Below are 18,531 nucleotides of genomic sequence, written 5' to 3' on the forward strand. Positions count from 1 at the left end.
TTTGTGACTTGCAGTGAGGTATGTACACTATTGCTACGATCCAAATCTGTCAATATTTTAGCTGGGAAAGGAAAGTAACATGAGTCCAAAAACATGGTGACCAAAAAACGGTGGCAGGCTGTATGGACGTATCATGACAGATTAGCCATCATGGGATGTTGCTTGTCTATTAAGTGTATGGTCTGACCAACAGTGGAATCCATTACATGCTGATTAGTGTGTTTTCTGACTGTTGCAATTGGGCTCCTTTGCATCAACATCTCTACATATATGTTGCAGATAAATGAAGCAACTGTCCTGTAGTATATTCCCTGCATGACACTCAAGGCCACCTGTCTAGGCTAAAAACGTTTAGCGCTGTCCATTATTTTTTCTGGAGTGATCCAATCATTTTCATATACCGGCCTGGAGAGGGTAGTTATGAGGCATGCCGCGCATTTGAAGGTTTCTGCCCATTTCAATTCCCTCTTCTTTGATATGTGACAGTAAGGCCGCGTACACACGATCGTTCCAAACCGATGAGAATGGTCCGACGGGCCATTTCCATCGGTTCACCGGTGAAGTGGCCTGATGGTCTGATGTGCGTACACACCATCGTTCCAAAAACTGATCGGGGCAGAGCGCGGTGACGTAAAACACACGACGTGCTGAATAAAACGAAGTTCAATGCTTCCAAGCATGCGTCGACTTGATTCTGAGCATGCGCAGGTTTTTGAACCAATGCTTTCTGTACTAACCATCGGTTTGGACCGATCGGGCAGCGGTCCATCGGTTCGATTTTAAAGCATGTTTTAAAATTTTGGACCGAAGGACAACAGACCGATGGGCTATACACACGGTCGGTTTGGACCGATGAAACTGAACCTCGGTCCATTCTCATCGGTTTTGTCTGACCGCGTGTACGCGGCCTAAGTCCTGAGAAAGCAACAAGCGAAACGTAGACCAATGTTGTCTTATATGTATCAATAGGGAATTGTTAATTATTGTTACTCCAATGGAGAGTCAAAATCTGTTTTTAATATGAATTTTGTGCAGCCCTTTAGGTCAGTTGCATCTCCTCTGATCGGAATTGCCCTTTAACCTTAGGCCCCTTTCACATGTACGGATCCCATGTATCATCCGCTTGCTCAGCGGGGATCGATCCGTTAATCCCCGCTGAGGTGGCAGATGACAGGGCCGTCCCCGCACACTGTGCAGGGACCGCCCTGTCAGATCTCCGCTCTCCCCTATGGGGGAATCGGATGAACACAGGCCGTCTGTCCATGTTCATCTGATTCGCTCTCCGACCATAGCAGGGACCGATGTTCATCCGCTGACACCCGCTATCCCATAGGGATACATATATGTCTGTTCTTCATCCAAAAATGGCTGGATGAAATACGGACATACTGTCCGCATGTGTGAAAGGACCCTTACACGTGTCTGTCTCGGCAAGATATGCACTGCTTTCCTTTTTTCGCCAAGCAAAAATGGGCAGCAAACTTTCCAATGCATATTAATATGCCTTTTAGCATTTAATGGTTTTTCGCTTACAACATGGGATCAAAAAAGAAACATTTTGTGTTATCGAACATTTGTATATGTCTTGTTTTACAGAATTCGATTATATGCAGGGGTGTGTGTGTATGTAAGTCTGTGACATTTTGTTACAGCAAAGTTGAAGCAAAGCACTGTGCTTTTTTAGTAATTACAGATCACCTCTCCTTGCTTTACTTCCCTGCTGACTGTTCTTTAAAATAGCTTTGGTTGCACAGAGCACAACAGGTTGCTGTTTTGCGCAGAGCTATTTCAAGACAAGCAATGCTAGAACCCAGAAGACAAGGGCACAGCTCAAGTGAAATAGGGAATTGTTGCCAGGAGACCTGTTAATAGGTCTAGTTTCCTCCACCCCCGCACCCATTTTAAAGAGTTGGCCCGTGAAGTAGGAGGTCCTTATTGCGAATCAGCGTCTGCTTATGGGACTTGCGTCACCAGTACCACAAATTAGATGGTAGGCACTTGTGCTGTGTAGTTGATTATAAGTATGAAGTAGAACATATTGTGGGGGTCAGTGACACAGCTACAGAGTGACTGAGCATATAAAATAGTATGGAATGGAAGGTCATGCCAAGCTGTAAACTGGTGTGTGTACTGTGCTCCTATGAAAGCCTTATTCCTTTCTGTTGGGCTGTCAGATAAACACATGCAGTACCCAGCCAGTGCCAAATACACATCGAAATGCTAGATTTACATGAACTTGTCCTTGGGTGGATAATTGCAGACTATGGTACACAAATTGCCTTTTGCATGAAGAATTGCGTGAGAACCATAATGGTGAATTTTATACAAATGCCTTTTGCTTATGCTTGGTACACACAATGAGCTTATGGGACGAATGATTGTCTGTTTTTGTTTTGTTTTTTGCTAAAGAGGATACTAAAGTTATGAAAATTCTACACCAGAATAAAACATTTGGATGTTTTGTTTTTGTTTTTTTGCACGAAAACTGTACTGATTAAACAGCCCTCTCCTTAAAGATAATGGAAGAATTCTTCAAAGCATCCCGGAACAATACCTCTTCTTGCTTAACTCTGACATCACAGAGGAAATGCATTGCCATCAGATCTGTCAAAGCAAACAAAAGATCATGTCCAGATAGCTACACTCCCTTGTTTTACAAAGCTCTCTGACATTCTTGTACCCAAATTAACTGCAACCTTTAATTTTCTCAAAGAGCAACCTCATTTCAGCTGTGCATCTGTCAGCTAACATTGTCATGATACCTAAACCCACCTTGGACACATACAGGCAGCCCCCAGGTTACAAACGTCTTAAAAATGGAGGGAGACAACAGGAAGTGAGAGGAAATCTACCCCTAGGAAGGGAAATTCACTCCTGTAAGGGCCCTTTCACACGGGCGGCCCGTTTAGGTCCGCCTGCCAGTTTTTTAGGTGGACCTGAACGGGCGCTCCGTGCACCTCTATGGAGCCACGGATGTCAGTGGTGACATGCCCGCTGACATCCGACCTGCCAAAGTATGACAGGAAAACCTTACTTTTCCATTTGTCTGTTGGATCGGATGACAATGGACTGCACGTTCCATCGTCATCCGATCCCCCCATAGGGGAGAGCGGCGCTTTGACAGGTCGGTCCCTGCACAGAGTGCAGAGACCGACCTGTCATCTGCCTGCTTAGCGGGGATCGACAGAGCAAAAAAAAAAACTGACAGATTGCTGTACCAACACAAGCAATGTTGGTGCAGCAATCTCTCATGCTTTGCCTTTGTGTTCTGACTTACGAACAAATTGGATTAATAAACAAGCTCCCAGAATGGAACTCGTTTGTAAGTAGGGGACTTACAGTATGGTGAAGTGAGAAAGTGACCCCTTTCCTTCCTGAAAGGTCCTACTTTTTCTACTACATTTTGTCTTCTCTTTCTTCTACAACCCTATGGATGCAGAAACCCCAATGTCCCTCCGCTCATACTCTACCAAATCCCTCTAATTTTCCATGCTTCAACTGAACCCTAAGGCCCCTTTCACACAGTCGGACCGTTCAGGTTCGCCTGTCATATTTGTCGGCGGATCTGAACGGCCGCTCCATACATCTCTATGGACGTCCGCTGACATCCAATCCGCTAAAATCAGATGGATGGCAATGCGCCGCCATCCTTCCATGGCAGATCGGATTGGGGGAAATCTGATGAAAACGGACATACAGTCCGTTTTCATCAGATCTCTCCATAGGAGACAGCAGTGCTGCACAAGCCCCTCCTTGCTCAGTGAGCAGAGAAGGACTTGTCATCCACCGGCTCAGCGAAGATCCACAGAGAGATCTCCTGCTGAGACGGATCCGCCTAGTGTGAAAGGGGCTTTACACAACAAAAGATCCTCCAGTGGAAGATTCTGGATAGCTGTCAAAACACAATATCTCAGCTGGGAGATCGCTGTACTAACATCACATAGTACAGCGAGCTCCTCATTTTTTTTTTTCGTTCAGCCCTCAGGGTTGAACGAAAAAAAAAAAGAAAACTTAAAGTATGTACCAGGCTTTAGGCCTTCTGTAGAAACGGGAAGATAAAATCATTATTTGGATGGAGGGGAAGGGGGTTACTGTGATCTCAATGAGCAGAAATAAATGCCTTTAGGCACCCACTACTTAGCAGGTATGCACTAAATATATTTTTTTCCCCTCTTTAAGCCTTGGTCCTCATTCACATTGAATGCGGCTTTGAAATTGTGCGACTTCATCTGAAATCACACGGCTTCAAAGCTGAATGTTAAAGACATCTTTGCGACGCCGCAAAGTCGGCATCGCACAGATTTGAACAGTGCCATTGCCGACAATAGGATGTGACTTATCATGCGATTTGACCTTTTAACTGACGCATTCCCGTTGCTGCAGGCATCTACGGACATGGGAAAAAAGTGCCCGTTTTTGCGGACTGTCCGTAAAAAGACGGACGGTTGGCAACACTGGATGCGGCTCCGGTGCATATTTTTCTTAGGAGCCCTGTGCGTCTTTTGGTCCATTTCAGGTCCAAATTCAGCCCAAAGTTCAGGCTTAAATCGGACCTGAGACGGTGAACAGGGGTGCACAGGACTCCTGCTGGGAGCCACATCAGCATTTAGTATGAACCGAGCCTTGAGGTTCTATGTAAACAAATCTCAATGCGAATAGTGGGGTCCTAGTAACAATACACTAAAAAGATTGGTGTAATCATGGTATGATGGGATCTTCTTGTCGGAGTACTGGCTGGGAAGATGTCACCTGCACAGGTCAGCCTGATAATGTACTCGTACACTATGGGCACTTTAATTACTCCTGTGTACAGCACTACTATAGACTGTCTGTGTTGTCACATTTGGATTAATTATTAGGGCGCACATTCTGATTGTGTTTGTGCCAGTAATTAATACTTGTGTCAGTGTGGCCACGATGACGACATGCAGAAATCTTGGTGTTTTGTTCAGTGAACAAGATTTCCAGTTCTAGCACAGCAATATGATTTCTAATAATATATCTTCCTTTGGAAGCAGCGATGTGTACAGTTTGTTCCTATTCCCGCCACCCACTCATTGCATGCTTTAAGAATCACACGTTAAAGTCACAGTACATCTGTCCTTTCAATGTCTTGTGTTGCTGGGGCTGTTCGCCAGGCTCACTTGTTGAAAGCTTTTCAGTCATCAGGCATCTCCCACCGTAACAGCATTTGGCTGCCATGATCAGCTTCACTGTTGTTCTCATAGGGCGCTTGAGGATAATGTCTTAAAAATAATGTATCATTTTTAAATATATTTTTTTTAGATACAACACATAGAAAATAGATCAGTATGATATTTACAATCGTATTACTGTGTGTTAAACTCTTGAAAGATGGTGTTTTAATGTATGGATTGTATTTCTAAGTTACATGTCTGTGAGTCAGCTTATTCGTGAAAAACATGAATGTAATAGATAGAGGGTTGATGGCGGATGTCTTCGCTCATTAGAATGATGGAATTCAGAAAAGACAAAGCTCTGCCTAGTTTTTAATCTGCAAATCTCTAGACATTTGATTCATGTGCACTTCTGTGACCCATTTTCAGCAGACAGCGGGCTGAAGTTCACTGTCTGCTGATGTCACAGAGCTGGTCCAGGCTTTTGCAAGATTGCGACACTTGGGTCCGGATCTGCCCACATGTCTGGACCGGCTCAGCCTCTGTACACAACTGATGCAACTGACTTTTAATTTACTTACCCGAAATAGCTGTTGCTATGCGGAAGTCCCGAATATGCCTCTTCATCCTCCGCGGTGGATCCTCTTGCTCCTCCTACACTCGGTTTCTTCTTGTGAATGGGGAGCGCTGCATTCTGGGAACTGTGTGTATCCCAGAAAGCAGCCGGCCCATTCACAAAGTGCCGCGCTGCTCCCGCATGCGCAGTAGGAAACGGGCAGTGAAGCTGCACGGCTTCACTGTCTGTTTCCCTTACTGTGGATGGCGGCGCCTGGAGCTGCCAGGATCGAGGATCGGCCTCGGCTGGGGCCGACATCGCTGGCAAAAAGGACAGGTAAGTGTCCTCATTAAAAGTAAGCAGCTACAGTGTTAGCAGTGTTATTTTTTACCGGACCTCCGCTTTAAGAAAGGACCTCAGCTTTAAGGCCTTTACTGACCAGCCATGCAATGGAGTACTTCAATGCATGCAAGGGAGCATTGTCCTGCATAAATATTATGGTCTTCTTGAAAGATGCAGACTTTTTCCACTGCTTGAAGAAAGTGTCTGTCTTCTAAAAACTGGCAGTAGGGAGTGGAGTACATCTTCAACCCAAAAAGGTCCAACTAGCTCATCTTGAATAATACCAGCCCATACCAGTGCCCCACCTCCACCTTGCTGGACCTCTGTGCCATTACTGATTCAGCCACAGGCCCATCTATCTGGTCCATGAAGAGTTATTCTCATCTCGGCAGTCCATAAAACCTTTGAAAAATCTGTCTTCAGATATTTCTTGGCCCAGTCATGAAGTTTCAACTTATGTGTCTGGTTCAGTGGTGGTTGGGTTTCAGCCTCCCTTACCTTGACCATGTCTCTGAGCACTGAACATCTTGTACTTCTGGGCACTCCGGGTAGGTTGCAGTTCTGGAATATGACCGCACTGGAGGATAATGGGTTCCTTCACATTTGATTCTTCTCAAATCTTTGGCAGTTCATTTGTGTCTCTTTTTCTCAACACGTTTCTTATGACCCTGTTGACTATTTGCAACAAAACATTTAATGGGTCTATGATCAGGCCCCAATATCTTAAAAATTTCAAGAGTGCTGCATCCCTCAAAAAAAAAAATGTTTTACAATTTTTGACTTTTTCAGAGTCCGTTAAATTTGAGAAAAATATGCTGCTTATAATTATGCACACCTTGATATCAGTGACGGCTGATGCTCAACATTTTTTTGGGGAGGGGGGGGGCGCAAACAAACTGAAAAATACTGAAAAAAAACCATCAATTGCAGCCTCATTGTGCCCATCATATGCAGCCACTTGTGCCCATCAAATGCCACCAGTTTTGCCCATCGTATGCAGCCACTTGTGCCCATCAAATGCCGCCAGTTGTGCCCATCATATGCAGCCACTCGTGCCCATTAACTGCAGCCACTCATACCCATCAAATGCCGCCAGTTGTGCCCATCAAATGCCACCACTGTGACCCCCGCCCACCTGCTGTCTGCCCAGGACTTACCCCGTCTTAGTGGCAGGTCAGGCAGCGGGTGACGGCGACAAGTTGTGGGACCACTCCTGTGTCCTCCATGCTTCCCCCTCCTCTGTTGTTCTGTTTTGCTAGGCGTCCAATCGGAGCGCCTCTGCCTTCAGCCAATCAGGTAACGTGTATTAGACCTCCGTTGCCTGATTGGCAGTTCAGTGTTATTAAAGCAAATGAAGATTTGCTTTTCTAACAAATCTGGGTGGATTGCTAGTGCAATACTCTATGCTTGCAGTCCACCTTTTTTCTCAAATAACGTTTTATTGAATAAATGAAGAGAAAAGTAGGTAGCATACAGTATACAAGAACATATGTCACAGCATACAGGTAAACAGTAGTATAAGGCACGCAACTGCCTGCATGGTATGTAGTTAAGTGATACATAACACAGGCCTTTTGCATGAGTCTAGGCAATAGCTAACACAACGCTAAAGGCGAAAATACCATAAAACATCAATATGCCTACATGTACTGCAAAACGACGAGCATGGAAGGGGCCTCAGGGGTACCCCCAGAAGAGAGGAAGAAGAAAAGAAAGGGTAGAAAAGAAATAGGGGGGAAAGAGGTAAGAGAAGGGAAGGGTCATCGAGTCAACTCATTCACCTGGTCACGGTGGGTCCTCCCGGAGACGCCAAGGCGCCCAGACCGCATCATGGGCCTCCAACCTGTCCTGTATCCTGGCCGTCATCCTCTCCATCAGCTCCACGTCTTTAATTCTAGCGTACAGGGCCCCCGGGTCAGGGGGAGAGCATTTTTTCCAATTTAGAGCTATAAGGCATCGGGCAGCTGTGAGGATATGGCGTGATAGCTTTCTACAGGGCAGCGGGGTTCTCAGGGGGGACAGGCCCAGGAGGAAGAATTTGGGGGACATGGGGATCTGTGTGTCCAGGAGGCGGCCCAACAGTTGCTGCACCTCAGTCCAGAACGGGACAATCAGCAGGCAGTCCAAAGTAAATATGGAAAAGGGAGCCTCTGTCTCTCTGGCACCTCCAGCACCGGTCGGAGCTGGCGGGGTATATAGAATGAAGCACATCGGGGGTCATATACCAGAACAAGAGAACCTTATATGTATTTTCTTTGTATAATGTGCACAATGAACTCTTTGCTGCCTGAGACCAGATAGTCCGCCATTGCTCAATGGGTATTACCTCGCCGAGGGCCTTTTCCCATCGGGTCATATAAGAATGTTTACCTAGGGATTCTAGGGGATAAGCATTCAATATTTTGTAAATACCTGAGATTAAGCCTTTTTGGGCCGATCCGGCCAGGACCATCCTTTCAAAGGGAGTTGGGGGCGAGAATTGTAAGGTGGGTGCTATGGACAGGGCGTAGTGACGGATAGTGCACCTTTTTTAAAGCCTATTAGAGCCTGTGTCTCTAATCAGGTGCTTCAAAAAAACACCCCCTGCCACTGGAATTCAGGTGCCCGGTGTCCAAAAAGGGTCCGGACGCCTGAATAGGGGGTGGCAGCAGTGGCCATGAATAGATATGTGCAATGCATGAATCTGTCCATTAGTCATGTAGGGGGGTGGACAGGAGAGAGGGGGCGGCGCCTGTGCACCCTTAATGGACGCACCACCACTGCTTGATATAGGGTGTTGATCTCCTTAAGCCACACCCTCCCTCATTACTCAAATACACATCACATGATATGTTTAAATCCAATAAGCCATGGGTCTTCAAACTACGGCCCTCCAGTTGTTCAGGAACTACAATTCCCATCATGCCCAGTCATGTCTGTGAATGTCAGTGTGTTACAATGCCTCATGGGATGTGTAGTTCTACAACAGCTGGAGGGCCATAGTTTGAGGATCCCTGCAATAAGCATTCATGTTTATACAGGTTGGAGTTGGGCAATATGCATAAAAATTTGGATTTGGTCAAAATACTCACTTGCCTAATAATTGTGCACACCGTGTAGTACCTTTTTAAATGCATAAGTCCATAGCTGAAATGTAAAGATTGCTTCGGTCCATAAGGTATATACAAGTATGAGAGCACATGTGGTTAAGCATTTTTGTTAAATAGGAATTATCAGGTGGAAGGGGGAGCCCTACCAGCTTGTCCAGGCCAGGATGGGGAACTGCACCTCCTCCCCCACTTTTAATGCAGAATGTGCCCCTAGCTCCACTGTGCCCAGGGCAGCTTCTCCTCCTGCCCACCCCTTATCCCAGCCCTGCTTAGGCTTTAGGGTGAGGGAGCTTAAGGGCAGCAGTTCTTTATTAAAGGAAATAAAGAAGTTTCTTTGTATGCAAAATAATAATGTAGTTGGTAATGCTGGCTTTTGCCCTAATGATTTATGTGAGGTGTGGATTTTAATAAAAGGTACCTGTACAGGACTTCTGTAGATACTGATGCCTTAAAGCAGGGGTCTCAAACTGGCGGCCATCCAGCTGTTGCAGAACTTCAAGTCCAATGAGACATTGCAAGGCTGACAGTTACAAACATGACTCCCACATGCAGAGGCATGGTGGGACTTGTAGTTGTGCAACAGCTGGAGGGCCGACCAGTTTGAGACCCCTGATCTAAAGGATGATATGTATTGTGCAGTCCGTTCTTTCATGTTCTGCACTGGCTGGTATAATTCCAGGTAGACAGACCTGATGGGGAATGACCACACCAATTTATTACGGCTCTTGGGAATTCTAGTTCCCATTTAGGGTTGTCTTACATTTTCTATGGAGTTTTGTCATGGAGTTTTGTCATGACTGAATGCTGCAAATCGATTGTGACCGTAATTGAAAAATTGTCAACCTGACGTTATTATTTGAGGAGGATTTCGATTTTATGGCCCAGATCCACGAAGAAGTTACGTCGGCGTATCTATTGATACGCCGCGTAACTTCTAGGATGCTCCGGCGTATCTTTGTTTTGTATCCACAAAACAAGATACGCCTGAAGCTGGGCTAGATCCGACTGACGTACGTCTTAGTACGCCGTCGGATCTAAGGTGCATATTTACGCTGGCCGCCAGGTGGCGCTTCCGTTGATTTCCGCGTCGAGTATGCAAATTAGCTAGATACGCCAATCCACAAACGTATGTCCGGCCGGCGCATTTTTTTATGTCGTTTACGTAAGGCTTTTTTCAGCGTAATGTTACCCCTGCTCTATGAGGCGTACGCAATGTTAAGTATGGACGTCGGGCCAGTGTCTAATTTTCCGTTGTGTACGTCGTTTGCGTAAAACGTTCGCGAATAGGGCTTTGCGTAAATTATGTTTACGTCGAAAGCATTGACTATTTGCGACGTGATTTCGAGCATGCGCACTGGGATACCCCCACGGACGGCGCATGCGCCATTAAGAAAAAACGTCATTTACGTGGGGTCAAGTAGAATTTACATAAAACACGCCCACATCTATGTCATTTGAATTCCGCGCCCTTGCCCCGGCAGATTTACGCTACGCCACTGTAACTTTAGAGGCAAGTGCTTTGTGAATACAGCACTTGCCTCTCAAAGTAGCGGCGGCGTAGCGTAAAAACGATACGCTGCGCCTGCCTAAAAATAGGCCGATCTACGTGGATCTGGCCCTATGTGTTTGTACGCCATGCTTGGAAAAAAAGCCTGCGCTCTTTGATAGGGAGGATTTACCCGCTGCTGCCTGTTTGCATTTTAATAAAAGAGCCATGAGCACTGATCTTTGTTTTGCTATTTTTATTCCATCTTTTTACAATTTGTATGTTGCTATAATTTTATTTTCTCAGTAGCTATGGAGTCTTCTATATTTTCTACCGTTTCTAGCGTTTTGAAATGTTTGCATTGGGTAAAAAAGAGCCTTGCTTGCTGGCTGGTCTGGCTGTTTCTAATGAGTGACAGAGGAAAAGGATCATTGTGAATAAATGAGACAGGTGGGGAGGGTGTCCCAGTGCTGTCATGTGGCTCCTCCAGAAATGCTGAGCTTGTAGAATTCGGAGTTATAAATACTAATGCCCTCTTCCCAGCTCATGCACAGGTTGCTGGAACTGCTGCTTCTTTATCTTTTTCTGTCTCCCTCCAGGGGGCTTGTAGATGTACAATGAATGTCGATGAATATTTTACATTTGATTACTTGTTTTCAGAGAACACCTATAAAGCTGCTACTGTGAATAAGTTAAACCTTCACCTTGTAAAACAGTTTAGTTTAAAATAGAAATTAAAGGCAAAACATTTGTGTATAGATATAAAAAAAACATTATAAATACTTCCCCCCCCCCCTTTTGTGATCACACTCCCCCTGTTCTCATATACATAAGAGATATGGGAGGAGAAACAGCAGTACACTGAGCTTCCCAATGAATGGATGTGCAGGGAGGTGTGTCAGCTGAAGTCTGATCATTGGAGGAGAGCACACTGAGTTCCCAGCATAGCTAGAGAACTGAGCATGCTGTGTTCTTCTGCTTAGTGTGGTCAGTTTTTAATAGGAAAGCAGTGGGACTGGCAGGAACACCAGGGATTTCACACGAAGGAAGCAATACAAAGAGAACAGGATACTACTTCATACAAGTACATGGTAAAACAGGCTTATATCACAGGGGCGACTCGTCAGGCGACTCATCCGCCTGACATGTCGCGCTCCGCTCTATTCAATGGAACCGTTCTAATAGGAGCGACTCAAGTCTCAGGTTCTTGTACAACTTTGGGGGCGTCTCGGGGCGACTTGCATTGACTTCAATACAGAAGTAATTTTGGAAGTCGCCTCTGAAGTCGTCTTTCTGAGTCGCCCCCAAAGTCGTGCCGCCCCTGTGTGAACCGGCTCTTAGGGTGGGCATACATACCTCACATTTCGGCCAGTTCCTGCTGAATCAGTTAAAATTTGAGCCATTGGTAGAACTGTTGGCCAAACAATGACTGCAGTGATTCCTCCATTCATGCTGCTTACTGTAGATGGGGAATACATCAGTCTCTTTTCATTTGTTTTGTGGCCGTTTAAAAGAAATTGTGTAAACAGCTTGACAATAGTCTTTAGTATACTTTGCTTTGAACGTGATATGTTAACCCTTGCGTTCTCTTCTCTGTTCCAGCTAACACCAGGGGGAAAAGCTGAAGTGACTGGTGTTAATGTGGGGGACTGGTTATTACAGATTGATGGAGAGAGCACTACAAATATGACTCACATCGAGGCCCAGAATAAGATCCGAGCCTGCAGCAACAAGCTGCCTTTAGTTCTGAGCAGGTAATGAACATCTGATTGGTAATAACTGTTCACAGGCGGCAGCAGTCCTTTTCATTGAAAAAGGCGAATAAAATGACATTTGTTTTCTCTCTGCAGGTTCTCGCTGGGATTGAGCAATCAGCCAAAGGTAAGTTTCTTTCATGGTTTATACTAATAGATGAATGGTGCGTGGGTGTTGTATGCTTACTGAAGGAGAGGGAGATAAGAGAGGAGTTGAGTCTGTGGTTATTTTTATCCATTTGTATCTGTGTATTTTTATCTGTCCTAGCTTCCTTTCTATTAGTAGAACTTCAATCTGTCTGCTTTTTCTCTATTGCTGATCTTCCATGTATACACAATGAACCTTTCTCCTGTCCCCTTTACTTTATATTGTGGCCCTTTGCCTCTGGCTGTGGCTAGCCTGGCACCAAACTCCTTGCTGCCTGCTGTCAGCATGATTTGCCTTCTTTCCCTCCTCTACTGCATTCCTGGAGCTGCATGTGCCCTTCGGGGTAAACACAGGCTGGTTTATTTTAAGCTGCTAGAATGCCTCCGGTGATCTCATGGGTACACAGCACTTGAGGAAGATGAATTATCACTAACATATTACGTGTACTTGGTGCTAACCCAGTTCCTAAAAGATATTGCACATGCAATCACAGATATCTTTAAAGCTAAGGGACTTTAGTATGGAAACACAGACTTCCTTCATAGATTATTAAAGTAGAACTGTAGCAATACTAAAAAATCACATATTTTCTGTAGGCTGCCCATACCAAACATTCATACCGTACACACTCAGAACAGCCTATTTCTGCAGTGGGTATGGCCAAGTGTGATCAGGAAGCCTTTAGAAATCATGTCAAAGAAAAATTACATGTGGCTAGAGACCGATAAGCCACTGTGTACGCAAGCCTGTCTGTATCCAGGGATCTCATCTGTCCCTATCGTCGACAACAAGCTGTAGACAGCTGCAGAGCCTCTCAGCCTGTCATTGATTTGTATAGGCTGAGTGGCCGCAGCAGAATGTAAACACAAGGCCATACATACTACAGTAATATGCTGATTGGGGTGGTGTACAGCTTTAAATAGCAATTTGAATGAGCCCCAACACTCTTTTTGTTTTTTTAACCACTTAAGCCCTGGACCATTTGGCTGGTCAAAGGCCAGAGCACTTTTTGCGATTCGGCACTGCATCGCTTTAACTGACAATTGCGCAGTCGTGCAACGTGGTTCCCAATCAAAATTTGTCCTTTTTTCCCCACAAATGAAGCTTTCTTTTTCTGGTATTTGATCACCTCTGCGGTTTTTATTTTTTGCGCTATAAACAAAAATAGAGCGACAATTTTGAAAAAAATATATATATTTTTGACTTTTTGCTACAATAAATATCCCCCAAAAATATAAAAAAAAATAGCGCATGACGGTTCTCTAAACTCTGCTTCTGAACCATTTTTTTTTTTTGCATTCTAAAAAAGCCTCTAAATTCAACTGCCTAGAAACTACTGTAAACGACCCTGTGTACATGTACTGATAAGATAACAAAAAAAATGCCCAACTGCTCCTAAATGTCCGTTTACCAGCACATGAGGCCTTATGCCCTGTACACACGATCAGAGTTTCCGTCGGAATAAACTTTTGATTTAAAAAATATATATAATTTTTGCAGTATCTTAAATCCTAGAACTCTCCGCACTTAATACCTTGTCCTGAAGTATGCATTTAAGCTTTTTAGAGTGAAAGCTGGCGGTTATGAGGCATCCAATTAGCCGTGTTTACAACATAAAGAAGCAGATGCACACCATGTTTGATGCACCTGCTGAAATTTTAATAGTGGAACAAATATATCTCTAGTTGACTGCTAAATGACAGTTGCTATGATGAGCTCTTGCATAGTTGTGAATTTATATGACAATGAGAACAAAATAGAGATACCATGACAACCTGATTGCTAAATTGGCAACAATTAACAATATCAGGGGAAGTTTTGAATAGAGTATATGACTTTAGTTTAGAAAGTGTGAACAATTTAGGTCAGTGTGTGAAGGCATCAGGAAGAAGAAGGATTTTTTTTTCTCCCTCACTGCAGTCGAACAAATATTGTCAGGCTTAAAGTTCTAATTGTGGTTACTCAATCAGATTTATTTTTTTGCCTCAAAGCTATATCCAAAATCTAATTGATTGGTCTGGATTACTACATCTTGTACTACTTTATTAAAGGGTTTCTAAAGGGAAGATTTATATATATATAGTTGAGAGAGTGGGTAACCGCTCAAAGAGAACCAGGTAATCTGATTCCTGTGGTCCGAGCCAAGGGTGCAGGCAGTGCAATCAAAATGCAGGTTGGGATGAAGGAAAAAAGCTGGGACAGCCGCACTCCAAAAAAAACTCCTCCTTTAATTAAAAATCACAAAATACATGCCACAGCAGAGTTTTTTTTGGAGTGCGGCTGTCCCAGCTTTTTTCCTTCATCCTAACCCTAATATATATAGTTGCTTTCACACTGATGTGCTGCAGTTTACCTACATCACAGTACATCTGAAACTTTCCTGGGTTAGCTGCGCTTTGCCATAGATTTCTGTTATGTTCTGCAGGTGTGGTGCGCTTTTAGAAAGAGCACCAAACCCAAAGGATATGAGTGAGTGAGAGACTTGTAAAGCGCAACACATGCAAACTGAATTGCCTCTGGGCGCTGTATCCATTTCATGGGTAAGGAACCCCTTGACCTCAGAAGAGATGGGTTTTAATCTTTCTCCTGAAGGCCAAGTGGTCCGACTCCAGTTGGATGCTGGTTGGTAGTGCATTCCACAGGCGAGGTCCCTGGACTGCAAATCTTCGATCTCCTTTGGACTTGTATTTGGCTTTGGGTATCTGGAGTAGGTTTTGATTGGTGGATCGCAGAATGCGATTGGGGTTATGGGCATTTATATAATGGAAGTTTATGGCTAAGCGCAGCAAACCTGCATGAAAGCAGCATGTACACTACACCCACGGTGTGGGTAAACCGCAGCACATCAGTGTGAAAGCAACCTTAAACAATTATTCCTAGTATATTGCTTCACACTGACCTGAAGATCTCTTCTTTCCTGCTGCTGACACCACTACCGCTAGCCAGGATAAGAGGTGGAGTGCAGTTAGTATCGCTCCCTACTACAGCTCTAACTTACAGGTAGTCCCTCTGCATTGCACTTTGTTTGATGCTCTGGGATAGGGATGAGCTTCGTATTTGAGTCGAACACATGTTCGACTCGAACATCGTATGTGCCATCGTTCGTCGAAATACAAACAAAATGGGTCGTTCGCGCCAAATTCGAGTTACGTTTCACAGACCATAATTCACTGCGGCATCGCTGGCTGATGATTGGCCAAGCATGCACTATGACCCGCATGCTTGGCCAATCACAGCTTGCAAAAAACGGAGAGCCATAATTGGCCAAAGCCAGGGTGGCTTTGGCCAATTATGGCTCAGGGGGGTTTTTGTACACGCCCCACACTATATAAAAGGCCGCCTCGAGTCCCATAGACGTCAATGGGGTTCTAAATATTCGCGCGAATGTTCGGTCCGTTCGAAGGTTCTGGTGCGAACCGAACGGGGGGGGGGGGGTGTTCAGCTCATCCCTACTCTGGGATGGTGGGTCAGCAAGCCCAGACCACGATCTACCAGTCACCTGTCCGCGATCTACTAGTAGATCACGATCTACAGGTTGCTGACCCCCCGGGCTAGAGTATGTTCTATACATACAGTATATGGCAATTGTTACGGTGGATATAAGAGTTTTCTTTAGACATTTTTGACCTATTACGTTTTTAGAAGTCTTTAACTTATTCCATTTTGTCACTCAGAGACTAAGGGCCGGATTCACAGAACAAATACGCCGGAGTATCTACTGATACTCCGGCGTATTTTCAAATTTGCCGCGTCGTATCTTAATTTGTGATTCACAAACAAGATACGACGGCTTTTGGCTAAGATCCGACAGGCTTACGGCTTCGTACGCCTTCGGATCTTAGGCTGCAATACTTCGGCCGCCGCTGGGTGGAGTTCGCGTCGTTTTCCAGCGTCGGGTATGCAAATTAGCATTTACGGCGATCCACGAACCTACTCGCGTGCGTAACGTTGTTTTTTCTCGTCGCAAAGTTAAGCAATCTTTTTCATTGCTTAACTTTACACCAGCCATGTTAAAGTATGGCCGTCGTTCCCGCTTCGAATTTGAATATTTTTTTTTGACGTAAGTACGGCGTAAGTACGTTACGCACGTGGCCATTCACAAACGCGTCGGAGCGCCGTAATTTTGCGCAAAACACATCGGGAAAATTGCGAACGAAGCACGCGCAGAACGTTCGGCGCGGGAGCGCGCCTAATTTAAATGGTACATGCCCCATTTGAATTAGGCGGGCTTGCGCCGGACGTCTTTACAATACACCGCCGCAAGTTTACAGGTAAGTGCTTTGTGAATCGGGCACTTACACTGAAAACTTGCGGCGGTGTAACGTAAACAGGATACGTTACGCCGCCGCAGTTCTACGAGAATCTGGCCCTAAGATCCTGTGAAAATGGACATCTCAAGTTCTGATATATAATAGTTAAACAGTATAAAGACAGTCCTGACATCGCCATAATCTGATTTTCATTTTACATTTTCTTTTTTTGTTGGGCTTTTTTCTTTATAAAAGCTAAAATGATTGAAGTACGTTGTTATGTACTTTGCATGATGGGTTTAAGGCGACTTTCTAGGATATCACCATGATTTTAATAGAAAAGAATAGTGCAAATAGGATCTCAGTCTGTAGATATGGTATAAAAGATGTGAGAGCTTGGGGAACATTTTGCATCGACATTTCAGCGCAGGTTATTTGGGCTCCATGAACTGGGTCCTTAAAGTGGAGGGCCAGCCTGACAAAAATAAAATATGTAAGCAGCTACAAATACTATAGCTGCTAAATTTTAATATAAGAACATTTACCTGTCCAGGGATCCCCCGGCTTCGGGTGCAGGTATTGGAAGGCTTTCTACTGCATGAGCCGTGCAGCACTTTCTGAATGGTCCCGTCGTAGTCTTGGAAACGCACAGGTCCCAGAAGGCAGCAGGGGGAAGGAGGAGGGGCTGGACAAGACACAGATTGCTATGCAGTGATCCTATCAGGAAGTGGGAGCCGGTACCTGTCAAAATTGGGTACCTGCTTCCCCCAAAAAGTGCCAAATGTGGAGGGTGTAAACAAGCAGAGCTTCCCCTTCCCACACATTTTTACCTGTAAAATGTGTTTGATTTGGCGAATTTTCTGCTTTATGGTATTATCAGAAATATGCCATTTTGTTAGGTTTAAGTTAATAGGTTTAGGAGAAAGTTGGGGGTAGGGGTTAGGTTAACACTTGTTTTCCATTATTAAGTTGCCTTAGGCTAAATGGTACATTTTATGAGTTGATGTGAGTTTTTGGGCTAAGTTTGCTTTTAGGCCCAATTTTAGGTCTAGGAGCTTAAAGATTAACTTAACCACTTTCGGACTGCCCACCGCACATATACTGCGGAAGGACGGCCCGGCTGTGTGAAACGTCGTACCTGTACGTAGTTTTGTGCATGAGATACCGTTGGCGCACCCGCTGCACCCCAGGGGAGCGTGCACGCGTGTCCAGTGGATTTGGTGTCTGCTAGGCCACCCATAATTGCTCCACAGAGAGGCAGGATGGGGATCTGCCTATGTAACCTAGCACTGATCACTGTATTGGTGTCACTGGTCCCCAAAAAAGATTTATCTGCCGCATTGTCGCAGTCCCACTACATATTGGCCTAAACTGATGTATTAATTTCGTTTTTTTACATTTTACATGTATTATAGCAGAAAGTACAAAATATTTTTTTTTTATCAAAATTTACGCAGGTTTTTTTTGTTTATAGCGAAAAAAATAAAGACAGCAGAGGTGATTAAATACCAGCAAAAGAAAGCTCTATTTGCGGGGAAAAAAATACATCAATTTTGTTTGGGTACAACGTCGATCGACTGTGAAATTGGCAGTGAAAAAACGACGCAGTGCCGTATTGCAAAAAATGTCCTGGTCTTTAAGGGGGTAAATCCTTCTGGGGCTGAAGTGGTTAAAGCGGAGTTCCACCCAAAAGTGAAACTCATGCTTTAAGGACTCATCCCCGTACATGCCACATTTGGCATGTATTTTTTTAGGGGGGGGGGCACGG

The 18,531-nt window shown here is 44.7% G+C and overlaps 1 protein-coding gene across 3 annotated transcripts in view; it reads left to right on the forward strand.

Moving 5' to 3' along the window:
* PDLIM7 (PDZ and LIM domain 7) overlaps positions 1–18,531 on the forward strand; it is a 155,429-nt gene that overhangs the window by 40,672 nt on the left and 96,226 nt on the right. For all 3 annotated transcript variants that reach the window (XM_040344438.1, XM_040344436.1, XM_040344437.1), the window contains exons 3-4: positions 12,214–12,365; positions 12,462–12,492. In XM_040344438.1, coding sequence (XP_040200372.1) covers positions 12,214–12,365; positions 12,462–12,492 — 183 coding nt within the window. The remainder of the gene's footprint in view (positions 1–12,213; positions 12,366–12,461; positions 12,493–18,531) is intronic.

This window comes from Rana temporaria, chromosome 3 (assembly GCF_905171775.1).
Source record: "Rana temporaria chromosome 3, aRanTem1.1, whole genome shotgun sequence".
NCBI classification, from domain to species: Eukaryota; Metazoa; Chordata; class Amphibia; order Anura; family Ranidae; genus Rana; species Rana temporaria.